The sequence below is a fragment of the Stegodyphus dumicola genome, chromosome 10 (assembly GCF_044657685.1).
Source record: "Stegodyphus dumicola isolate Sdum_Otavi_A_Nest chromosome 10, ASM4465768v1".
Taxonomy (NCBI): Eukaryota; Metazoa; Arthropoda; class Arachnida; order Araneae; family Eresidae; genus Stegodyphus; species Stegodyphus dumicola.
The window spans coordinates 168,979,264-169,002,219 of NC_140777.1; the positions used below are offsets into that span (position 1 = coordinate 168,979,264).

General features: G+C 34.7%; 1 protein-coding gene across 10 annotated transcripts in view; it reads right to left on the minus strand.

Annotated features, from left to right (window-relative positions):
• LOC118201025 (acetoacetyl-CoA synthetase-like) overlaps positions 1 to 22,956 on the minus strand; it is a 74,363-nt gene that overhangs the window by 15,315 nt on the left and 36,092 nt on the right. For 9 of the 10 annotated variants that reach the window (XM_085825850.1, XM_085825849.1, XM_085825847.1 and 6 more), the window contains 4 exons: positions 22,744 to 22,863; positions 15,889 to 16,002; positions 10,935 to 11,060; positions 2,012 to 2,081 (listed from right to left, as the gene is read on the minus strand). In XM_085825850.1, the coding sequence (XP_085681976.1) occupies positions 2,012 to 2,081; positions 10,935 to 11,060; positions 15,889 to 16,002; positions 22,744 to 22,863 (430 nt within the window). The remainder of the gene's footprint in view (positions 1 to 2,011; positions 2,082 to 10,934; positions 11,061 to 15,888; positions 16,003 to 22,743; positions 22,864 to 22,956) is intronic. The other variant, XM_085825848.1, reaches the window with a different exon arrangement.

Sequence of the window (22,956 nt, forward strand, 5' to 3'; positions counted from 1 at the left end):
AAATGTCCAGGCGCGGTAAGATAGCTTAAACGCAAAGCAGTTTTAGGGTTGCCATAAAATGGCAAGGGAAAACAGGGTTGACACATTTGGCGAGAAATCGCCTATTTGCCGACATTTGGCGACAACATGGGCGATATACCATGGACGGTTGGAGAACCTTCTGGAACAAATTCTTACTGGTTTAGACCAGAATGTTCTCGAACACAAACCGAAAGCTATATAGACCCTGCTGGCTCGCAGTCAGTGAGAGTGCCTCGTCGAGAGGGCGAGTGAATGTGTCTCGTCTAGAGTGCAAGTGTCTCATCTAGTTAGTCCGTGCGGAGACGATCGAGTTGACAGCCGGCCAGCGAGTGCCGAGTGGGTCGTCTAATGCACCGAAGGAGTCTCTTAGTGCATCGTCGAGAGAGCGTGTTGAGCTCCGGGAACGACTGAACCGAATAGCTGTGCTGTGCATGTCGAGTGCGTCGCGAGTTGCAGCGTAGAGAGTCTCGAGAGTACTTAGAGTTCCGAGCGAGAACGACCGAGCAGAGTCGGGAGCTGTACTCTGGTGCTTTGCAGTGAAACTGTCTCCACCGTGATAGCCTGATAACTTGAAGGCTCTGTTGCTGTGTCGCTGTTCCAGCGAGTGTATAGTAGATCTTTGAAGACTGTAAAACGTGACTTTGGAGCTGTCCTGATTAATATTGGCTAAATAAAGTGTGGTTCGATACTTCATCAAGTGTCGTTGTTATTGACTCCAAATCTAAGAAACCCTTATGTAACGTAAAGAAGAAGAAAAATAACGCAACATATGTAACAAATTTTGAGCCCGATTTTGCAAACATACAAGTTAGTTTGCTTAGTTTTAAATCCCAAAAAGACTCAAAATAATTACCACAATAATAAACCCGTTTTAGATGATTTCTTTGATATTCCTATGATTCTTTGAGAACGTCAAGGAAACATTTATTGAAATAACAAGAGAATGCAGAAATTGGAACTTTTTTCTGAGATTCCGGACCAGTTTTGGACCAAGGATATGCAGGAATACACTCAATTGGCAAATGGAGCTGTCAATGTTTGGTTCCATTTGTAATATCATTCTCATGCGAGTTAAGCTTTTCATTTATGCTTGCCGTCGCAAGTTTTTCTCAAAAGTGAGATATCGCCTCAAAGTTCAAAAAAGGATATAATTGAGTGTGTATCAAATACAAAGCGTAGATTTGAAAAGCTGCTCATTTGTAACATCATTCTCATGCGAGTTAAGCTTTTCATTTATGCTTGCCGTCGCAAGTTTTTTCCAAAAGTGAGATATTGCCTCAAAGTTCAAAAAAGGATATAATTGAGTGTGTATCAAATACAAAGCGTATATTTGAAAAGCTGCTCATTTGTAACATCATTCTCATGCGAGTTAAGCTTTTCATTTATGCTTGCCGTCGCAAGTTTTTTTCAAAAGTGAGATATCGCCTCAAAGTTCAAAAAAGGATATAATTGAGTGTGTATGAAATACAAAGCGTAGATTTGAAAAGCTGCTTTTTGAAAAGCAGACACACAGATCCCATTGAAATATTTGATTTTTTTCCCCTACTTTATGTTTTTAAACTTGTAAATAATTAATTTTTGTTTCTCAATATACGGCATGCATTTGCACGTTTAAAGTTAAATTGTTAGATGTTAAATTAAACGGATTGGATAACTTTTTGTTTGCTATGTTTGTTGTATTTTTATTTATGTTACTAAAATGAGTTATTTAAAAAGTGCCTTTTTTATTTATTTATTTTTTTTATTTTTTTTTATTTCGGAACTCTACTCGCGATGCGTCCCTGAAGGTTCGCGACCTTTTTACTCAAGGAACCACTGCATTTGAAGAATTATTTTGCTTCTTATCGCATGATGTTTGTAGCTTTCCTCATGGAAGTATATGCTAAAATAATTTCAAAATTTCACAATTATTATAAATATTCTTATTGCATTTAGACATTATCAATATTTTCATATATATAACTTTCTGAAATAACATAACATGGCTCACCTTCTTCCGCAGATAATGAAGCCCTTCGTTATAGGATTTATAATACCTGTGTCTCCCACTGCGAACACTCCTAAGAAAGAGCTTTTTAATTTATTTCGTACATTAATATTTTGTATACATAGAATTATTATCAATATGAATATTTTAAATGCAACATTCTTGATAGAGATAAAAAATATAAGCAAAATGATACAAAATATTTTCTGACTATTATGCATAAGATTCAGAAATAACTTTTCTGTGTTGCTCAAGTACCTTATTCGAGCAGGCTTTGTAGTCTTAATCTCTTTCATTAAATAAATATGCATAATTTTGTTTATAGTTTTAAGTGTAATTCAGAATATTATGAAATTTTAGCAAATGTTTAATAAAAAATTATCTTAGAAAATTCTATAGTTTCTCAAAGATATTGATTACTATAAAACAGGGGTTTTCAACCGGTGGTACGCAAGAGAAAAATGGGTGGTACGTAAAGAAACAAAGTATTTTTAACCATTAAATTCAAAACTCTCGTGAAAAAAAAAGAACAACTGATAGAAATTTCCTGTGATAGAACTCTAACTGAAGATTGTACAAAAAACACACTTCTTAACTTTTGGCTAAACCCCTAAAAAGAATTTAAAGCCGTTTCAAGTAAAGCTTTTAAATTTTTATTGCCTTTTTGCACAACCTACGTGTGCGAACAAGTATTTTCTTCCAAGTTTTATTTGAAAAAGAAATGCAGAACAAAATTAAGATTGGGTCTTAATTTACGGTTAAAGTTAAGTAAAAAATGGAGACATAAGGAAATTGATCTCTTTTAAAACAGGCCCAAATTTCACACTAAATTTTAGAATTAAAGTATTATAATTTAAATTCTGTTAATTAAAATGGTAACCAATTTTTAATCTAATATGTTTCTATGTGTGCACATTTAATATAGCGAATAAGTTGTGCAAATGGCAAAACATATTTTTTTTAATATTTCTATTGCCACATTGAAAAATAATCATTGTAAAATGTAGTGGTGGTACTAAAGTTTTTCAATTTTTGTTTAGATGGTACGCGTTAGTCAAAAGGTTGAGAACCGCTGCTATAGAATAATCACATCCATCGTAGCGGAAACAAGTTTTTGTAATGGTAACATGAAATCAAAATTTCATGCATATCATTTATACAGGGTGTCTCAAAAAGTCATTGCCAAACTTAACACGTTGGTCTGTCATACCATGCCAAACAAGATTTACATAAAAACTTGTGTCTGAAAATTCGAATGGCGATCGCTAGAGGGCAGTGTTCGCAGGCTTATGGGAGAGTGGGAAGTTTGATCATTTCAGGTGAGGACGTTGTAGGAGAAAGATGTTTCGGTTTAATAACTCAGTTCTTTATGGACACTTCGTGAGATATTTTGTGGAAAGAGTTTAGGTGGATAGGATGGTTGACGTTCTAGCAGCTACATGCAGAAACATATGATTTCAGCATGATCAAGCGCCTGCTCATTTTAGCAGCACTGTGCGAGAATATCTCGATAGGAGATATTCTGATCGCTCAATTGGCAAAGGTGAACCAGTCGCTTGGTCACCGCTACCCCCTGACCTGACTTCCGCGTATTTCTAACCCTAGGGGCACATGAAGTCGATGGAGTACGAGACGACAGGAACATCGGACATGGCTCTCGTTGTTATCAGGATCGTGAAAGCGGCGGCACGTGTCCGTGATACACCTGCCTATTTTGAACGGGCCCGTGAGTCAATGCTCCGACGTTGTGAAGCACGCATTGCGGCGAATGGAAGGAATTTTGAACATCTTCTGTGATTGAACAATATTAGCACCTCATTCGACATCCTTTCTTTCTTCCCGTCTACGCTTGCGAACATTTGCTCTCTAGCGGTCGCCATTTGCATTTTCGAAAGTTCCTATGCAAATCTTGTTTGTCGTAGTATGACAGATCAGCAAGTTCAGTTTAAAAACGACCTTTTGAGGTACCCTGCATTTAAAAATAATGGTGGATAATAAGTAACTGTGCTCAAGAGTGTATAGATACATTGCTCATTGCATAGCACTACTATAATGACAGTGGTCAGTATAGTTAGGAGTTTAGTTCAAATGGATTAAATTACTTAGATTATGGCAAAGCATTCGAAGTCTATCTTTCTTCGTAGAGTACTTCGGAGGGAAATTGGTTTGTATTTACAGTTAACATGACGAAAGCCAAGAAAACTTTCATACAACCAGTCCGTACGCCGAAATTTCAACATGGGACGAAATACCATCGATTCTTTTGCTAAACTTTTAATAGATCCTAGTTAGATGGAGATGAGGTCCCTGAAACATGGCTTTGTCGCGTACGGTTATTAATGTTAAGGGAAAAAAAAAACAGAATTTTCGGTATTGGTCTCTAAAAGAATCCAAGGTAGTATCCAATGATAGTATGGCACTGAGATTCTCGAGAATAGAATTTTTGGCCGTACGTTTTTGCAAATGAGCAGGCGAAGTAGTTATTTTCAATAATCAGAGGTACTCAAGTAAGTTCGAAACGTTTTTTCAGAATATCATAGGTTGTCACCGTGAATGGTAGTTTCAGGTGGAAAAAACAAACGTTCTCACAGCTAAGCTTTACAGGGCCCTTCTTCAAAAGGTTTATTCCAAGAGCAATATATATCGCTTTATGATGAACTCAGTCAACCAGTTCTGCAATCTGATTATTTTCTTCCTAAAAATATATTTAAGTTACTAAAACAAATGATTTAACAAGGTGCCTTTTTTTTAATATTTTGGAACTCCTCGCAACCTCCGCCCCCCCCCTTAGAGTGTTTACTACCCTTACTTTAGAAACCACTGCTACAGAAATATAAACTAAAATAACTTTAAAATTTCGCAATTGTTATGAGTATTCTCCTTTTATTTCACAATTATTATAAATTATCCTTCTACTATTGTCGAATTCAAAGAACGAATTCAGGAATGTATACAACAAATTTCTCAAACGATGTCTTTTAAGGAGCTATAAATTATTCTTACGAGTTCTATCGTAGTGTAAGTGTCAGCACATTCAAGTGACAATGTAAAATCCAGTCCTTGAATCCTAGAAAGGACAGAGTTGATTTTTCATGCTTTGACCTAACAGTCTTCACAAGTCTCACCCGATCAAACATGGGGTGTTAAATACATCACATCATCATCGTTGTATTTTGTGGACTGGATCTCGTTTCTCATTCAATTTGCTCTTTAAGTGAAGAGAATGTTAAGAGTTATTACGTTTATCGGTGCTTACTCTTCGACTGCAAGTGATAAGCCTCTTCAAATTGACATTGGAAAATACGCGATTTGAATCTTGGAGAGAGTACAGCTTACTATTTCTTTTATAGGTAAAAGTTTGCAATTGGGTGCCCTCGTATTTTGGTGATTCTTTTTTGAAGCCAAGATCAGCGCCAGGAAGGCAAAATTTCAAGATGGCCGCTACACAAAACCAAAATAAGAAGTCAAAGAATTGCGCAAACTCGGTGTCCATGTACACATCAATCTATTTTTACTTAAGGAAACATCAGAGAATTGCATAAACTCGGCATTGCGCACTGCTTTGACATTGTCCATGTACACATCAATCTATTTTCACTTAAAAAAAATCAGGGAGCTAAAACCAAGGTAAAACTATCACGATAACCCGAGATGGGGTTTCATAACAAAATTGAAGAAAACTTCTTGCCAATCGAAGCGGCACCCAATTCTAGACTACAGCTCTTTTATCAAATACGAAAATCCTGATAGTCTCCATAGCTTTAACATCCAAAGGTCCTCTTGCTGTCTAGACAGCAGTAATACATTCATTTATAAAGTGGTCACTTATCTTATCAGAAGCTCGAAACATGATAACATAGCAAATTTGAAAGCTTGTGCAGAATATTTATATGCGAAAAAAAATACAGATTTTCCTTCTCCATTGGCATTCTATTTGTTTTCAAAAACTGTTTATTATTTCTGATTCGTTTAAATTAAGTCTTTGCAAATAACAACAGTCCGAGGGTTGTGATTTCCGACTTATTCGAAAGGCAGTTTGTATCTAACACTTCTTTTAATTACGTTCTAATTCGTTCAACAGTGCAGAGAAAATAACATTTTTACAAATCTACTATTGATGTGTGTCATTCTAAGGTCTCTATCAGATATTGAATCGGGAACCCACAATATAATAACTGAAAAGGAACCACACTATAAGTGATGAAAAATATTTTACATTTCATTTAAAATACGTCTTACTTACGTTACATAAATATATATAAGTAAGATATAACAAAATATGATAGCTGTTTCAAAAAAATAATTGGCGTACTCAAAATTAACATTTTAAATTTGGTGATCTGCCCCTAAATTCATCCCTTCTCAGAGGTTCCAGATTTTTCTATCTTACGTAACTTTTTAATGCAGATGCCTCTTGTCCAATCAAATTAATTGTAAACCAGAACTCTGAACTGAAACTTTTCCGAATCTCATCGTTCTTCCTCTGAAGTTCTATGATACTCTGCCCTTTTTCCGCATAGCTCTCCTGCTGGCAAGATGCTTTTAAACTATTTACTTACTTAGATTACGTTGTACTTCAAAATGCAACTTGCTGTAATCAAATAGGAATTAAAAAACATCTTGTCTGAAAAAGGATGATTTGGTATGCGTAAAAAAATAAAGATTGTGATTTTTGAAGATACATTGTGCTAAATTACGTCATCCCACTCTGCCACCTTCAAGCCACTACGGTCTTCTCGGTCATCTACGCAAATATCGTAAACTGTTAAAGTTCCACTGTTTTCATCTACGCATTTTGAAATCCTCACATATTTATAAAAAGTCGACAGGATTAACCTGGTGCAAGCTTTCCCCGATGGATTTCGAACTCTGCTACCTCAAACTACCAGTGAATCATCAAATTCGTTTCCGGTGTGTGATTTTATAAGGTATTTCTTCCACTTCCCTAGCGTCCTTCGTGGTGTAGTGGTTCTGCACGCTGGGTCGGTATTCCAGAGGTCCGTGGTTCGATTCCCAGCGAAGGCGGTTGCTATTTTTCATCTTTTCTGCTTCCAATTAACCTAATGACTCCACAATTTAACGGCATACTAAAAAAGTGCTAAAAGTGCTTTGAAAATCATCGAGTATATGTAAGTTCAAAATCGAACGTGTTTCGAAGAAATATGGTTGATTTTTCTTGTTTGCTTCGAATATTCACAATGTTTATGCATTTCCGATCATCGCGTAGAAAGAAAATTAAACATCCAAAGGGCTTTGAAAGTCATCAACCTCATCAGTGAAATATGAAATGCCAAATAGTATTTTGTGCTCTCTTGCATGTTCAGTGCATTATTCATATTCTTTATATTCTAAGAATGCTATATTATCAAAAGTCATCAAATGGGATAGGAAAGTGATATCAAGTTCCAAATTGAGTAAATTACGTTTAAAAAAATTGCATTTATAAGTTAATTGTATTATGATTTATTGATGGTAATAATTTGCTTAAATCATTTTAAAATCAGAAACATTATGCTTTATTTAAAATGTATTTTTGTATTTCTGATTTGGAAAAAAGGGCAGATTATCATAGAACTTCAGAGGAAGAAGGATGCGAGTCGGAAAAGTTTCAATGCAGAATTATGGTTTACAATTAATTTGATTGGACAAGAGGCATCTGTATTAAAACGTTACGTAAGATAGAAAAATCTGGAACCTGTGAGAAGAGATAAATTTAGAGGCAGATCACCAAATTTGAAATGTTAATTTTGAGGTTGCCAATTATTTTTTTGAAACAGCTATCGTAGTTTGTTATATCTTACAGATATATATATATATATATATAATAGGAAGAAATATTGTAGCGAGCTTGCTAAAATGTTACCAGGAGCTGTAGCTCCAGGAAATAGTTCAACGTAGTATTACTAAAATATTAACATAGAAGTAATTTTTAAAAACATTAAGATATTTTTAAAATTTAAAAATTTTAATTTAAAAATATTAAGACCAGATAGGTCTTACGTCACATTACTTGTTAGCTTTTCAATTTCTATTTCGATTGTATATATATATATATATATAACAATAGGTAGAAACATTGCAGCGATCTTGCTAAAAAGTTACCAGGAGCTGTAGCTCCACGAAATAGTTCAACGCTGTATTACTAAAATATAAACAAAGAAGAAATTTAAAAAAAATATTAAACTGGAAAAACTGCTTACACGCGAAATAAAACTGTTAAAAATCAATGTTGGAAGACATGCGAATGCACGAAAATATCGCGAAATATATAATATATATATATATATAGGGAAATCACTTTTTTGAGATATGCATAGACGATAAGTGGCAGAAAAAATTGAACTGTCAGATTTGAAAATATGAACTACTTTAGCCTTTGCGGAGGATTTTTTATTGACTAACTGCAAGAAGTTTAGCATATAATAAATTTTATGCAGAAGGAAAAATGGAGTTTACATTAGAACGTTACTGCGACATTATTTTCTATGATTATTAAAGTGGGATAAATCAAGAAGAATATGTTCACCATCTGTAGTGAGTATTTGGAAATGAAAGTCTATTTCATGCTACTGTATTCAGATGGTTTACAGAATCTCACAGAGTTCGCGACTCTCTTCAAGACGAAGAACACACAGGAAGGCCGTTGTCAGCAGTAATCCCGGATAATGTCTGCTATACTGAAAATGTTAATCGATGATAATGGCTGCACCTAACAAACGATATAAAAGGAACTTAACATTGGATCCGCTGCAATACATAAAATTATTCAAGAAGAACTGGACATAAAAAAAAAACTAGTTTGCCTTGCGATCCGCATAATATAAGTGAGTACCAAAAAGAGGAGCTACTTAGAATCAGGAAAGAAACCCTTAGATGGTGACCACCGCATTATTTCTAAAACCGCAGCTGATGATGAAACGTACAAACCATTGTTTGACGTTCTAACATGTCAAGAAAGTAAAGTATGAGTCTACGTAAACTACAGTCCATACTTCGAAAGTAAAGTATGGGAAAATGATCCCAATCTCACAATAGAGAAAAAACAACATACCAAATGAAAAAAGTAATTTATGCCATTTTCTACAAAAGTACAGAATCAAATCCATGAACTGGAAGGACAGAAGACAGTCACAACTAATTGGTACACCACTGTGTGTCTTCCAGAAATTCTTCAAGAAGTGAGAAGGCTCATTCTCCACCATGACAATACATCTACTCATTCAGTAAGATTGATAGTTGAGTTTCTTGAACAAAAACACGTCAAAGTGATAGAACATCCAACCTATTCACCCGATCCAGCTATGTGTGACTTTTGGCTATTTTATGTGGACGTTTTCATTCCGAAAATGAATGTTTTTCATCGATTCCAAGAAACGAATGGCTTGAGGCATTGAATCTTTGAAACACTCGCCTACAGAAGTGCATTGATGCTGGAGGAGACTGCTTTGAACACTCCTAAAATTTCGTAAGCACAATTTTAAAAATCTATGCGTATCTCAAAAATTTCAGAGCTCATATAAATATGTGGGCTGACTAAAAATAGCTCGATACCCTACCACGGAGTGCAAAACATCGATCATCTATTCAGTTGTGTAATCTTCTTGCTTTAAAAACAGTCAAAATGATAATGTCGTATACGCTCCTGTAATGTCCGCGCTCTACAGATAAAATTTATGTAAAAAAAAGTGACCCGCACAAATGTCCGCACCCCAAAAACTAAAGAATTTCTTACTTTAAAATACATCTTTTTAACATCGCCTTTTTCTCTGTAGTCAATAAACCTCTTTAAAGAAAGAATACGCATTTGTTTTGTTTTTGGTTGGCGCCAGGATGAGAAGCAGAGACTTTTCTTGCATTCTGGTGCAGCTGTTATTCAATCATAACATCGGCGCTAGCAATTTACTCGGCAGACGCGATAATAAATGAAGGCCGTCCAAACAGTTTTTAACTACACTGGTTTCCAGGAAATACCGTTTTGTAATGAAACTACTTTCCCCTCCTTCCCCCTTGGAACATTCGCATATTTCAAGCTTTCTCTTTTCATTCATAGTATCATTTGGAATTCGTGGTAGTTAGCAAGTAGCGTGTTTGAAATGGGAAAATACAGCAGCTATACAGCTGCTTTTAAACTGAAACTCGTAGAATTTGAGCGTTGCGTATGTTCGTGATATGCGTGCTCAAGGGTACGCAGTAACACGGGATATATGTGCCAAAACAAGAGTGCTTGCTGCGGCACGAGAAGAAGACCTTCCTACATCGCAATTCAAGGCGAGTGAAGGTTGGCTGCGGCGCATGATGAGACGAAATGGATTTTCATATAGTGCATCAGAACAGATTTTTTTAAAGAAAATAATGTGAGCAAGATATTAAAAGAACCAACACTTACTTAATTTGTGTAAAAGTATTAAAATTGCAAATGTTGGTTAATTTATGTCTCTATACTCTGCTCCTCTGCAAACTAAACGTATACGGGGTAACCGAGTGTTGATAACGTAAACGGGGTAATTTATAATATATTGGATAGGATAAAGTTAGTTTGTAAATGTTAGGTAGCTATTAGACAACTTTAAATTCGATACTTTTATTACTTAGCCATTTTCTTTAATTTTAGAATTTAAACTGGTTGTTGGAATTGAAATTTACACCCAAAATTACTCACGAGAATAAACGTGACATTTGAACGAACGTGTAATGTCCGCACCTGCATTTTAGTGATGTAATTTTAGTAAAAAAAGTGCGGGCATTACATGAGAGTATACGGTAACAATATGCATATTAAAATGATACTACCTATATGCACTATTCTTGTAATAGTTAGATGCATATAGTCAAAAAGAAAAAGAAACCGATAGGATAACTATTGTAATTTATTTAGAGGCAGTAAATACTTTTCTGGTATTAACATTCGTATTGAAAGAAAAAATACCTGGAAACTTTGAAAAATACTTTTCTTTAAACACAGAACGATCTTCGTCACCCCATAAGCCCAAAGCCAAGAAAGGTACAGGTTTCACTATCACAATTTCTCCGGGCTCACCTATTACAGATTTACCTGCGAAAAGACATTTGAATAAAACCAGAATACATTAAATTACCAAGTGAAAGCAAAAGTAACATTAAAAAATATCATAACATTGCAGGGTTTCTTATTTTCACCTTGCTAAATGTAGTGTCTAGGAACTTAGTGAACTACTAAGCTAATAATCGCGTAAGTTCAAAAACAGAAACGTTAATTCAAGAAGGTTAATTGCCGTTTATTTGCTTCAAACAAAGATATAAAGTCGGCCTCTTTCTCAAAGCATACAGAAAAGCCTCCACTTGGGCTTTAACTCAAAATGTAAGACATAAGAACTAACTAAAGAAATTTAGCCGAAGTTAACACAGTTCTAAGCTAGTTGGCCCGTAATATTAAATTAGCCAACGAAGCTATCAAAATGCACAAAATACGGCCGAGCGTAGTAACAGCTAGAGAGACGTAGTCAAAAGGAAAACGCCCGCTATTCAGGAATTCTAACTCTCTCTGGCGAAGTCAGTTGAACTTGACTTAAATATTACTCTTCTTCTCATTTGCATTTAACGTGATTGTAAAACCTTATTCTGATAAGGAATTGTATACTGAAGCTAGAAGAGATAGGAAAATGGCATATTGCAACATAATGCACCTTCTAATGTAGATAAATTCTTTCAAAATATTAATAAAGACGTTTGGGATACACATATGCAGTGATAGGAGAAAATAATTAAATCCGATATAACAAATAAGTTTAAATTGTTTTAATCCCGTTACTGTTATTTCGAGAACTTTGAAGCGATTGTTCCCTTGTAGATTTGCGTGCATTATAACGTCCCCCTGTTTGTCTGAAAATGAATATAACTGTGTTCAGCCAGTAAAACAAACCGATATGCACAGTGCTTCGTTTCATTGATTTTCAAAAGGAATAAATACAATTAACAAGTTGTTTCATTTTCTACAACTTCTGTAAGAAATTTACCAAGTCAAGTTGTACAATACTTACTGCACTATGAGAAGTGATCAAATCCGTTTTCAAGAATCTTTATTGTGATCGCGAGAGAGCAAAAACCAAAATTCCTCAAAATCATACAATCAGGAAAAAATGATAAAAGCTGTGCAAATGCTATATATAACGTAAAAATTTCAAAATTATTACATTTAGGCGTAGGCTCAAATCCAAAACATTATACAAACCTAATTAAGAATAGGCGACTTTCAATCCTCTTGAATTAATAATAGATAATCGTCATGCATTATGCCGAAGAGGTTTTAGGGTCATTCCAAAGATCTATCAAACCAACTACTTTCTTTTAAAACTTATTAATTGTTGACGTAAAGGCATTTACTGAAGTCTGCATAATGCTATTTGTTAGCAATTGCTCTGATCAGGAAATCAGGAGCCAATATTCATGGCATAAGTCAGTAAATACTGCATTTCAGTGGCCAGTTCCTAATGTATCCAAGCTTACGATAGTCTGATAGTAAAATTAGTACACCAAAGAATCATGGTATTCATAAAAGAATTAAAATTATTTACATTGAAACGATAGGCTTCACTTCTGTAAATGAAACCTCCAGCTTTTATAGTTATCCTTACGAACTTCAGCAAAATAGATCACATATGACGGCAGAATGAACACTTGCGCAATCAAATTTTCATTCTACCAGGAAAGCAATATAGGCAGGCAGCCTCGTGCAGTTCTTTCATATAGGAATTCACTCTATATGCTCGAAACAACGGGATTCTTCCAATGGAGTTACACACTGCCATTCATTTATGGTTAAATAAATATTGAGTGGAATTAAAAAGACTTATGGTTCTCTGTTCCAGAAAAGGCTTATTACCCAAAACAGTGGGATCAGCAGCGGCTTCTGTATTCACTCACGACTTCTAAATTGCAGAGAATGTACGCTGCAAAATCAGTAAACTGATGGTTTCAGCTGTAGCAGTGTTATTGAATCAGACGACCATCTAACATCTATGACATCCGTCGCACGCTTGTACCGCGTATGCTGGATTGTTCATGTTAATACTGGTATTTATAATTTTGCTACCTAAATGTTGATTCCAAGGATTACCATGTTCTTATTATTGAATCATACGACCATCTCACATCTATAACATCCGTCGCACGCTTGTACCACGTATGCTGGATAGTTCATGTTAATACTGGTATTTATAATTTTGCTACCTAAATGTTTATTCCAAGGATTACCATTTTCTTTTGTTAATAGTAGGATTTAATATTTTGCTTTATGAGATTAAATGCAATTCCAAAGCATTATTACTTATTTTTATTTTTTACATTTTTTCGCTGTAATGATTTGAGAAAATTCACTTATACTCAAGCTATTTACTGCACCAACCTAAATAGGTTACACTGGCTTGGTTAAATCTGACTGTTTGATATATTTACTTAAGAAAGGACACTTAGTTTTTTTTAATTTAATTTGATCTAACTAAATTACTATTTAATTAAATAATTATGTTTTTCAACTACGTATCTAAACGTAATTAATTGTTTTATTTAATGCATTCTCCGCTCTAACATCGTCGAAATGCTTCGTTTTGCAGGTGATGCCGAATTTGCCCAATTCTGTGATGTTTTTTATATGCTATCGGTCGTTGTCTAAAAAGAGTAAAGCATATTAGGTGGTATATATAATGTTAATGTTTGCAATGCCAAAATTTCATAATTTTCTGATATTTTTAAGCGAAATAAGATGCACAGAGAAAGATATTATTGTATACTATAAGAAAGATATATTGTATATTATGTATAGAGATGTTTAATGTTGTTATGGTTTTTGTATTTATTTAGCTATTATACAATTTAACTATAAATTCTACTATTACTACCTAAATTTAGTTCTTATTAAATTTACGATACAATCGAATACAGAATCGATTACTATTCTCTATTTCTACTTAAATTTAATTACAAATTCTACTATTTTCAGTAGAATTTGTAATTAAATTTGTTTTATATTCCCGAAGAATGCAGCACGAGACTTATATGAAGAGAAAACTACGTCAGAAAATTAAAATACAGGAACACGCGCATTTAACATTTTAATAAATAGATATCTCGTAATTGTAATCCTTTGCTATCCAGAAAAATCGAAAAAATATCAGAATATTCTCGTGCACGATTAAAAAGCTTACAAAAGCCGGATTAAAGCATCTCAATTCAGTTGTTTAGTAGTTGTTTACTTATTGCTGTTATTGATTGTAGCGAATTCGCGGTGAGATCGGATTAGCTTTTTCAGTGTTTTTGAATTTAGTTCTATTTAACGTTTTAGTTGTTTAAAATATAAAAACTGTGAGATATTGTGATATCGGGCGAATATCTTTGAGGAACTTTCAGTATTTTATTTGGTTCTTTGTGGTAATAATAAATTTTATTTACTTCTTATCGACTTGTGCATTCAATTTATTACGAACCCGTGTGCAAGCAGCAATATTAGCATTTTGGTATGTTTAATGTGCATTGTTGTAACTATCATTAGAAAGCAATAAAGAATCAAAATTGTACTTTGAGGATGACATAATTCAAAATATACAAACCTCTTTGCCATTAGCTAATAAAGAGAGAGAGGGGCAAAAAAGGAAATTCTTTCTGTTGTGCCTCGCGAGGCACATGCGCGTCAGAAAAAGAAGGCTGCGATGTACGTGTTGCGTGTATAATTAATAATATTTTATCTTACATCTTCAACAGTCAGCAGTCCAGTATACAAAGCACTAAAGGAAAAACCCAAAAACCACACTTTTAAAGAATGAAACTATTCAATATGATGCGATTTCATCAAAAAAAATAAAATAAAAAAAATCTGATTCGAATTTTGAAAAGCATCGCTTCGACGTGCACTGGCTCTTGTTTAGACGCACCTGTGTACCAAATTTCGTAGCCCTGTGTCTATTAGCTTACGCGCAGCACGAACGAAAGTCCACACAGACAGACTCTTTCTTTTATTATATGTAGAGATTATATTTTTAATCATCAGTTTTGTATTTTAAATTGCATTCATTTGCTTTCTTTTGATATGTGGATAACGTTTACTGAATTATGATGAATATCGATAGTTTGACGACCTTTCAAAAAAATTGCTAATTGATGACTCACTTAAGATGGCAGTGTTTGGATAAATGGTAATCTGAGTACTTAAGATTATTAAATCGAAATTTAAGAACTCTCGAAATACGGTAAGTGTGACCCATGCAATACTCTACTATAACTGCATTAATAACGATCTTTTACCTTATAGTCTATTTCATTTTAAATTCTTGGTAGAGATGTGCAAGACGCACCGGTCGCCAGATTTGGCGTTTTTAGATCTGGCATGGTAACTATGCGATTTTGGCAGATATTGTCTCGTATCATAGCCCATTTAGCCAGTTTGTGGTTTAAGAGCGTTGAATAATATTTCATGTTTTCCTTTGGTTGGTTTTTTTATTTTTGCTAAGCTTAACGAATCTGTGAAAACGGGGTTTTCTCGCCAAAAATTTCTGACAGTAACTTTTGTACGGTGGCCGCCCAGACGGTATAATGGTTAGGGAAGCCTGACTGCGATACTGAGGGGCACTGAGAAGAATCCTGGAGAAGGCATGGATGTAAAACTGTCTGCCCCTTTAAAGGAGGTAACGGTGGCTGCCTATTAGGTGCTTCCACAATAAACAGGCCGATACTTCTGGCCTTATAGTGGCCAATGCTGTTACAAGCAAGTGCACGCAATAAAAAAAAAAAAAAATACTACGGTAACTTTCTCAAATTTCGTCGATGCTGTGTGTCTGGCACATCTGTTCCAAATTAATTTTTAATTCAAAATTATATGTTTATAAAAAATATTTTTAGAATAAATAAAATACCTTTCTCGTCCAAACATTGTATATCAATACCTAATGATGCAGCTGGAACTTCGCATTTGTAAATAGGTAAAGAAGGGTCATGCCACATGCTGGGCCCCATTACCTCGGCACAACCTAAAAGTTATGAAATTGATGAGTCTATAATACTTTCTTCGAGACAGCTGCACCTTCAGACTTAATTTCTAAGTCTACAATATTGCATTTACCATGGGAACACTACAACTAAATTAAAATATAATATGTAAAAACGTAGACAGGTGCAAAAGAAATTGAAAAGTACTTATGAAAAATTTCTAGAACATATTAGCAGTCAATAACTGCAATTATAAATTAGATTTTCTCTCAAACGCTAAAATAAAAATAATTTTTTTAATTTTCTTTCAAATGAAATCTTTTCTGTACTTCTTTACTTTTCTGTACTTCTTTACTTTTCTGTACTTAGTATTATTATTTTATTTCATGTATCAATTTTTCTAGTCATTCCAGTCAATCTTATTTTCCCTTTGGCAGCTGAGGATGATGGTTCGGCAAAACCACCAAAACTAGTCCTGTGAAAATTTGCAAATATAACGCTGATTTTTGTTGTTTGACTTCTAAATTAATATTCTTCAGTTTCTAATTCAGAAGTCAAACAACAAAAATCAGCGTTTTATTTTCAAAATTTCAAAATTTTATATTTTCAAAATTTTGTAAACTATCTTGCAGATTTTCGGTATTAAGGGATGTTTTTTAATTAAATATCTGTTGAAAACTTGGGTATTGCTGTTTAGAAGCTTTATATGCAACTATTTTGATATTTAGTAGTTTGTTAAGTAGCTCTGCGGAGTACGTTGCTCGTTATATAGAAAGTGTCAGTGTTTGACAATCTAGAAATATGTTAGGAAACAAAAATAATGCTGCAATCAAAAGGCTTTAGATATTTAGAGAAATTTACAACATTTTCGTTGTTTGAATTCTAAATTAATAGCACGCATCGCTTTAAAAACTGCAGATGACGGGCAATTTAATCTCCAAGACCACAAATGATCTGCAGTGAGAACTGACCTGTATTACCATAATGAAGTTCAAGTCTATCGTAGTGCAGTACTTTAGGTTTGGAAGAAAGAATTCTGTGCATTCGCATTAACACATCGTTCAGTTCCTAGATCACACAGATCTGCAGCTTGATCGCCGTGATCTTCCAACGACGATTGGGATACCACAAACAATTCTGATCTATTTCTTTGAAATCCCTCTTTGTGGACTTGGCACGGTATCTCGTTATTTATCCTGATCGCTGTATTGATTCTTTCTTTAGCAAATGGATGAACGTCTTCTAAACGTATCTGCAAATCTCTCAGTTATTTCTGAGTTCAAGAAAGGGTGTCCGGCGGTCGCCCATGTTGCGTTACAAATTTAAATTAATTGCTATTAAGGCTTATTTAAAATTTTAAATGAAATTTTTAAATAAAGGGAGAATTTATTTTTGGCAGTTTGAAGATTCATTACATTCAATTCTCAGTGTTGCTAATTTCTCAATGCTGAATATTCTGGGTGGTCAAAATTGGACAGAGTTTTTTAATTTGTTTATGTGTACATCTGTTTTGGTCGTAGTTAAAACAGGGGGATTGTTAGTTAAAATGGTGAACGCCGCTTCCTCGTTTCGGCTTTGCTGTAAAAACGAGAAAAGTTTCAATTTAAAGAATAAATTGCTACATGCAAATTAAGGTGCTACGAGGGTTTTTTTGTGACCTAAGGGCAAAGCGAAGGATTTTGTTGCGTTAGTAATTAAAGATGGGAAGTGGAATATACCCGGCTTTGAAAGATAACAGCAATCTAATTTTACCTCATGCGTACGTGACGCTTTGCTGCAGGTGGTTAAGATGACAGGTTCTTGAGAGCAGTTGTGTTTGAGGGAGCGAAAGAAAATGAAGAGAAAGAAAAAAATAGATCCATTAATCAGAGCATAATTTTAATGTTCCAGCTTATGATATTTTGATGGGCGTGGATCCCAGATTTCTTCGAGGTTTCTGTGAAAGGTAGAACTCAGATTTAGCTGTGATAGCAATTAAGTAAAGGAAAAAATGTACTTAGTACTGTTCATCCCCCTTTGCTCTTGTAGCGTCGAGGTGGCCGTTTTACGAATCCAACTTACCAGCAGTAAGAGTAAGGAAAATCAGAAGAATTGTTACGTATTTGGTGCTTCTCACCATTGCTCAAATACGGGCAAATACATTAACTTGATAGATTTTCAATGGTCGAGTGCTAAATGATTTTGTTCTTTTTTTTCCATTCTTCAGTGTGATTTATGCAGAACGGAGATATGACTCCCGAACGCATCTGTGTCTCCAGTTCTTCCCTTCTTTATGTTCCTGCGGTCTGAGTTGAGTAAAAACTCAATTTCATCCAGTGTTCACCTCGAGGTCCACAGAAATGAGAACTTATTAGTTTTTCCTAAACTCATATTTGATGAGCTTTAGTGATGAACGATTTCGTGAAATCAAGAACGTGATCCTATACTGTAAACACAGAGAAGTTGAAGGAAATCAATGCATCCCAAGAAGCTCCTTGTGATTGATGTTCACCTCCAACTGTGACAGGTTTTCAATTATTGCTTATTCATATGTTTTTTATTGGTAATGTTGCATCGCTTAATGCCTTGAAAGTACTTTTATACCTTATTTTGTAACTAACAATATTTATGGACTAACTGTCAAGCCGAAAAATTGTAAGTTTAAAGTTTTATTACTGCAAATAAATGACTGAGATATAGTATTTTTGTTATTGTTTAACATGCCTAAATTTGTAAATACTGAAATATTTCCAAATGGAAAAACTGTACTAGTAAAATGAGTTAAAGTATTACTGAACTAAGGGTTATAGAATTTGGTATTAGGAATTTAATTTAATAAAATATTAAATGCAGAAGATGCGCAAGGTTTGTATTAGTTGAGAGGCCAAATGTATGTCTCTACGTTTAGAATCCGAGTATTTTAAGAGACTGTAGGTTATGGGCAGTTAAAACAGTTATCTGAACGTTACTTAACCAAGAAAATTAATAAATATGTTTATTGTTAAACCTTTTATGCATTATTTCTGTTACTATTTTGTGGTCTATTATGCTCACTCCATTTTCTTGACCGAAAGTTTCTGGAAACGTGGAGTTCCATGAGAATTTGGGTTTATTGATAAAACACAAAACAAATAAGACTTCATATATTAACCACTTATTATTGAGATGATTACTAAATATTTGGTTGTTTGAGGGTACCGAGAAAATAGTAAAACAATTATAGTATATAATGATTGATTATTATTGTGAACTGGTGATTAAATCAATTATTTTAAATCTGGATTTTCCTTCTTTGGCGTCTTTGGGAGCTTTGTAATTTGCTTTCCGAGTTTTGCCTCTGTCTCTATAGTTCAGTGAATTACTCCAAGTCCATAAATTAAGGATAATGCCAGCTTCGGCAAATAAAGGTTCAGAAACAAAACAAACGTGACTTATTCATAAAGTCCATTTATGAAACAAAGGATAACAAAGAACAAAAAAGATGGTGTATGTATGATACCATTCATAAAAACTACGATATTTGCTCCTGGCAGCAATTAGAAAAAAAGATCTCCCTTACAAAAACTTACATGGTTGGTATATGATGATTAATACATTGTCTGTCTTTCAAAAGATGTACAACGTCTAGGCATGCTGAGTATCAAATTATCGAGTTGATCTTGGGGAAGATTACGCCACTCAGAAAAAAATGGTCTCCGAAGTTCCGGTACAGATGTTAGAGGTGCTTGACGGGCTGCAGTTCGTCGGCCAAGCATGTTCCATGCATGATGTATCAGGTTCAAGTCAGGTAAGAATGCTGATTAGTCCATATGGGTGATATCCTCAGATTGAAGGCATTCCTTTACAATGTTTGTACGGTGAGGATGGACGTTGACATCGATAAACATAAATTCTGCGGCCATGGCACCCTTAAACAAATGCACATGTGGTTCCAGAATGATGTCCAGGTAAATTTGACTTGTCGTGGTTCCCGATATGAAATGCAGATCTGTTCTGGATCTCGGTATAATTCCACCTCTAACAAACAATCCTGCACCACTCTAACGGTGGTGTCATTCAATAGTGTTGTCTTGGTGCTAGCGGGTACCTCGAGTTCTAAATATGAAAGTCCGACGTGCATCAGACAGCAAGCTAAATCTGGATTCGTTGGAAAACATCACACAAGCCCACTGTGAAGATGTCCGCATTGCATGTTCTCTACTCCAGGCTAACCGCTGGCGATAGTCATTTGCCGTGAGCGGAAGACTTGCAAGCATCTAGACCAATTTGTTCCTAACGTCTGCGCATCGTTTACCTGAAACTGTCGTATCCGTGGTTGAAGACAGCTGACGAGACAGGTCTGATACTGGCTCCGCCTGTTTCTTTTGGCAGTTACTGCCAAATATCGGTCATCATTCGACGTTGTAATTCTGGGGGGGGCGACCTGTACTGTAATGTCTACTGACATTTCCATCATTTTGGAGTCTTTGTCAAGGCCTAGAGATGACACTTTGAGCTAGTCCAAGTTCCCCGAACACTTCCATCTGAGTGCACCTACATTCCAGGCGGCCGATAATTCTACCATGTAAAAAATCATCCCACATGCATCCTCTTTGCCATAACTATTCGTTTGTGGCACAGAACGCTTGTGAACAATTTTACTTCTTTGCTTACATTTTGTTCATACACTTCCTTACACTCTTGTCATTGTGACGTACTATCGGCGTCATCTGATGGTTTCCTGTAATTTGCATATTATTCTTAAAGATGTGGGCGATTATTCTACAGGTGAAATTTGTACTTTAGAGTTCAATTTTCGTGTGATTCTGAATTATCCTTAATTTATGGACATGTGTGTATCATGTACTGCATTTGCATGAGAATTATGAGCTTTCAGGAAAGTCTGAAGGTTATAGCCTATTTAAAAGAGAGATGACATTTTTTAAAACGTTTATTGAAAAATGATATATTTTGATTTTATACCAAGCTACTACAGAAGAATTTATTTTACTTTCCTTTCAAGCTGCACATTTAATAATTAAGAATTTGGAATTTGAATTGAACTGCTTTACACAGACAATGATTTATATAATGTAATCGAACGACAATCACCAGTTTTTAGATTTCAGACGTTAAGTGAGGTTAGTTTTACATAGTTTCCGTTACCAATTGTTGAGTTATTTTGCAGAAAGTTATATTATTACTTACAGGAACCCATTATACAAAATTCACTCAGTACCATTATAAAAATTCACTCACTTTATATAGCATCCGAAGAGCAGGTCACAAGGCTGAGGAATATTATGGTCCAAAATCATTTAAACGGAGAAAAAAAACAGTGCGCTCTTCAACAACTCCTATTAGGTAGCATAGAATAAGAACAGTTTTCGATACCCATTCTGCTGGCTCCGTACTAGAGAGAGGATTTTAAATGCTCTCCAGTTCAATCTGTCCACCATCGCTTCCGATTGTAGATGTAAAGGAATGTTTAATTCTTTTCTGTACCAAAAATCCTACACAGTTCTTTAAATATGGTGAATGTCATATTTATTCCTTGGTTAATATTAAGATCTTCTACATACTAGGAAACCCACAATTTGAATAGAAATTCTGCTGTGCTCGGAAATTCTTGATCAGAAATCGCTTACAGCCATTTATTATAGTAGCCTATGGCAACGAAGATATACTTGTCGCCCCCTATTTTTACGAAGTAAGGATCCAAGAATATCCATAATGATCCTTTCGAATGATGCTTCTACACTGTAGCATTGTAATCTTCCATGGGTATGTGTCTGACGGCGTCTTAGATCTCCATACCCATCAGAGTGTTCCGCCACTTTCCTACCCATGATTTTTCTCCTTTGCCTTTGTCTCAGGAAAAAAGTTCACGAACTTTTGAAATGTCTTTGGTACACTAAAAGGAATCCACAGTTTGATGGAGCATTAGGGAAATGAGATCTCTGAAAGATGAGTTGTCACTTGAAATACTTTCCATCATTAAGCTTCCCATTTTATAGTAGCCAACTCCATCTCGCAGATGATGTGAATCTCATAAAACCCATTATCGTTTCATCATCGGACTAAAAGATGCTCTTTCTTGCTAGCGGAATGTTTCACTTGCTGTTTCCATATTTCTGCTCTCAGTTCATAATCTACCATTTGGATCTGTCCCATCAGCGGCCAAATGGTTAAGAACACTGAATGCTAGTAATTCAATCCACGCTCGAGCCCAGGCAAATGAACTGGCTCCAAGGATGTTTTTTGAGAGTTTTTCCCATTTATGATGTCATTACGAGCTAGTTACAAGCTAGCTTCTTCTTGAGGCCTGTCTACTTTTGCATATCCAAGTAATCTAACGTAATCACGATATATTTCATGAACAGAGACTAGCAGCTTAAGCAGTCTTTCACAGTAGCAAGCGTTTACTGCCAGGCAGTGTTGAAGACACGGTAGTACGGGTTTACTATTGGAAAGAGCTCAAGACACGGTAATCAGTGTTTACTATTGGATAGTGCTTTTGTTGATGGTTCAAAAGCGAATACATGAAAGGTATTGCATTTTACTTATTAAAAGCAGCGATAAAATTATCTGCCACAATATTTTATTCTTGTGTTCAAAAGAAAACTAATAACTATGAATAGCTTAAAAGCTAAAATTAATCTTTTAAATCCATTGCTAATCTCACCTTCAATATGACAAGTTTCGTGAAGAAAATGAACTAAAACGTTAAATGAAAGCAAAATAACTTTGTAGTTTGAATCCATACTTTATTTAAGAGAAGTAAAGTTGAAGTTTAGTTGAAAGAAGAAAAAAAATGTACTTACCATACATAGCAAAAATACGTAAACCCTTTTTTAATTTTCTACAGAAATCAATGTTTTGAGGTCTTACGACTGCTCCACTACTCGTAAAAACTTGAAGTGAATTTAAACTATGCTTCTCCGCTATTAAAATGAAATTAAAAACAATTAGAAAGAGAAATATACGTGTATATAAATTTATATAAACGTGCATAAATAAATAAGGCGGATAGAAAA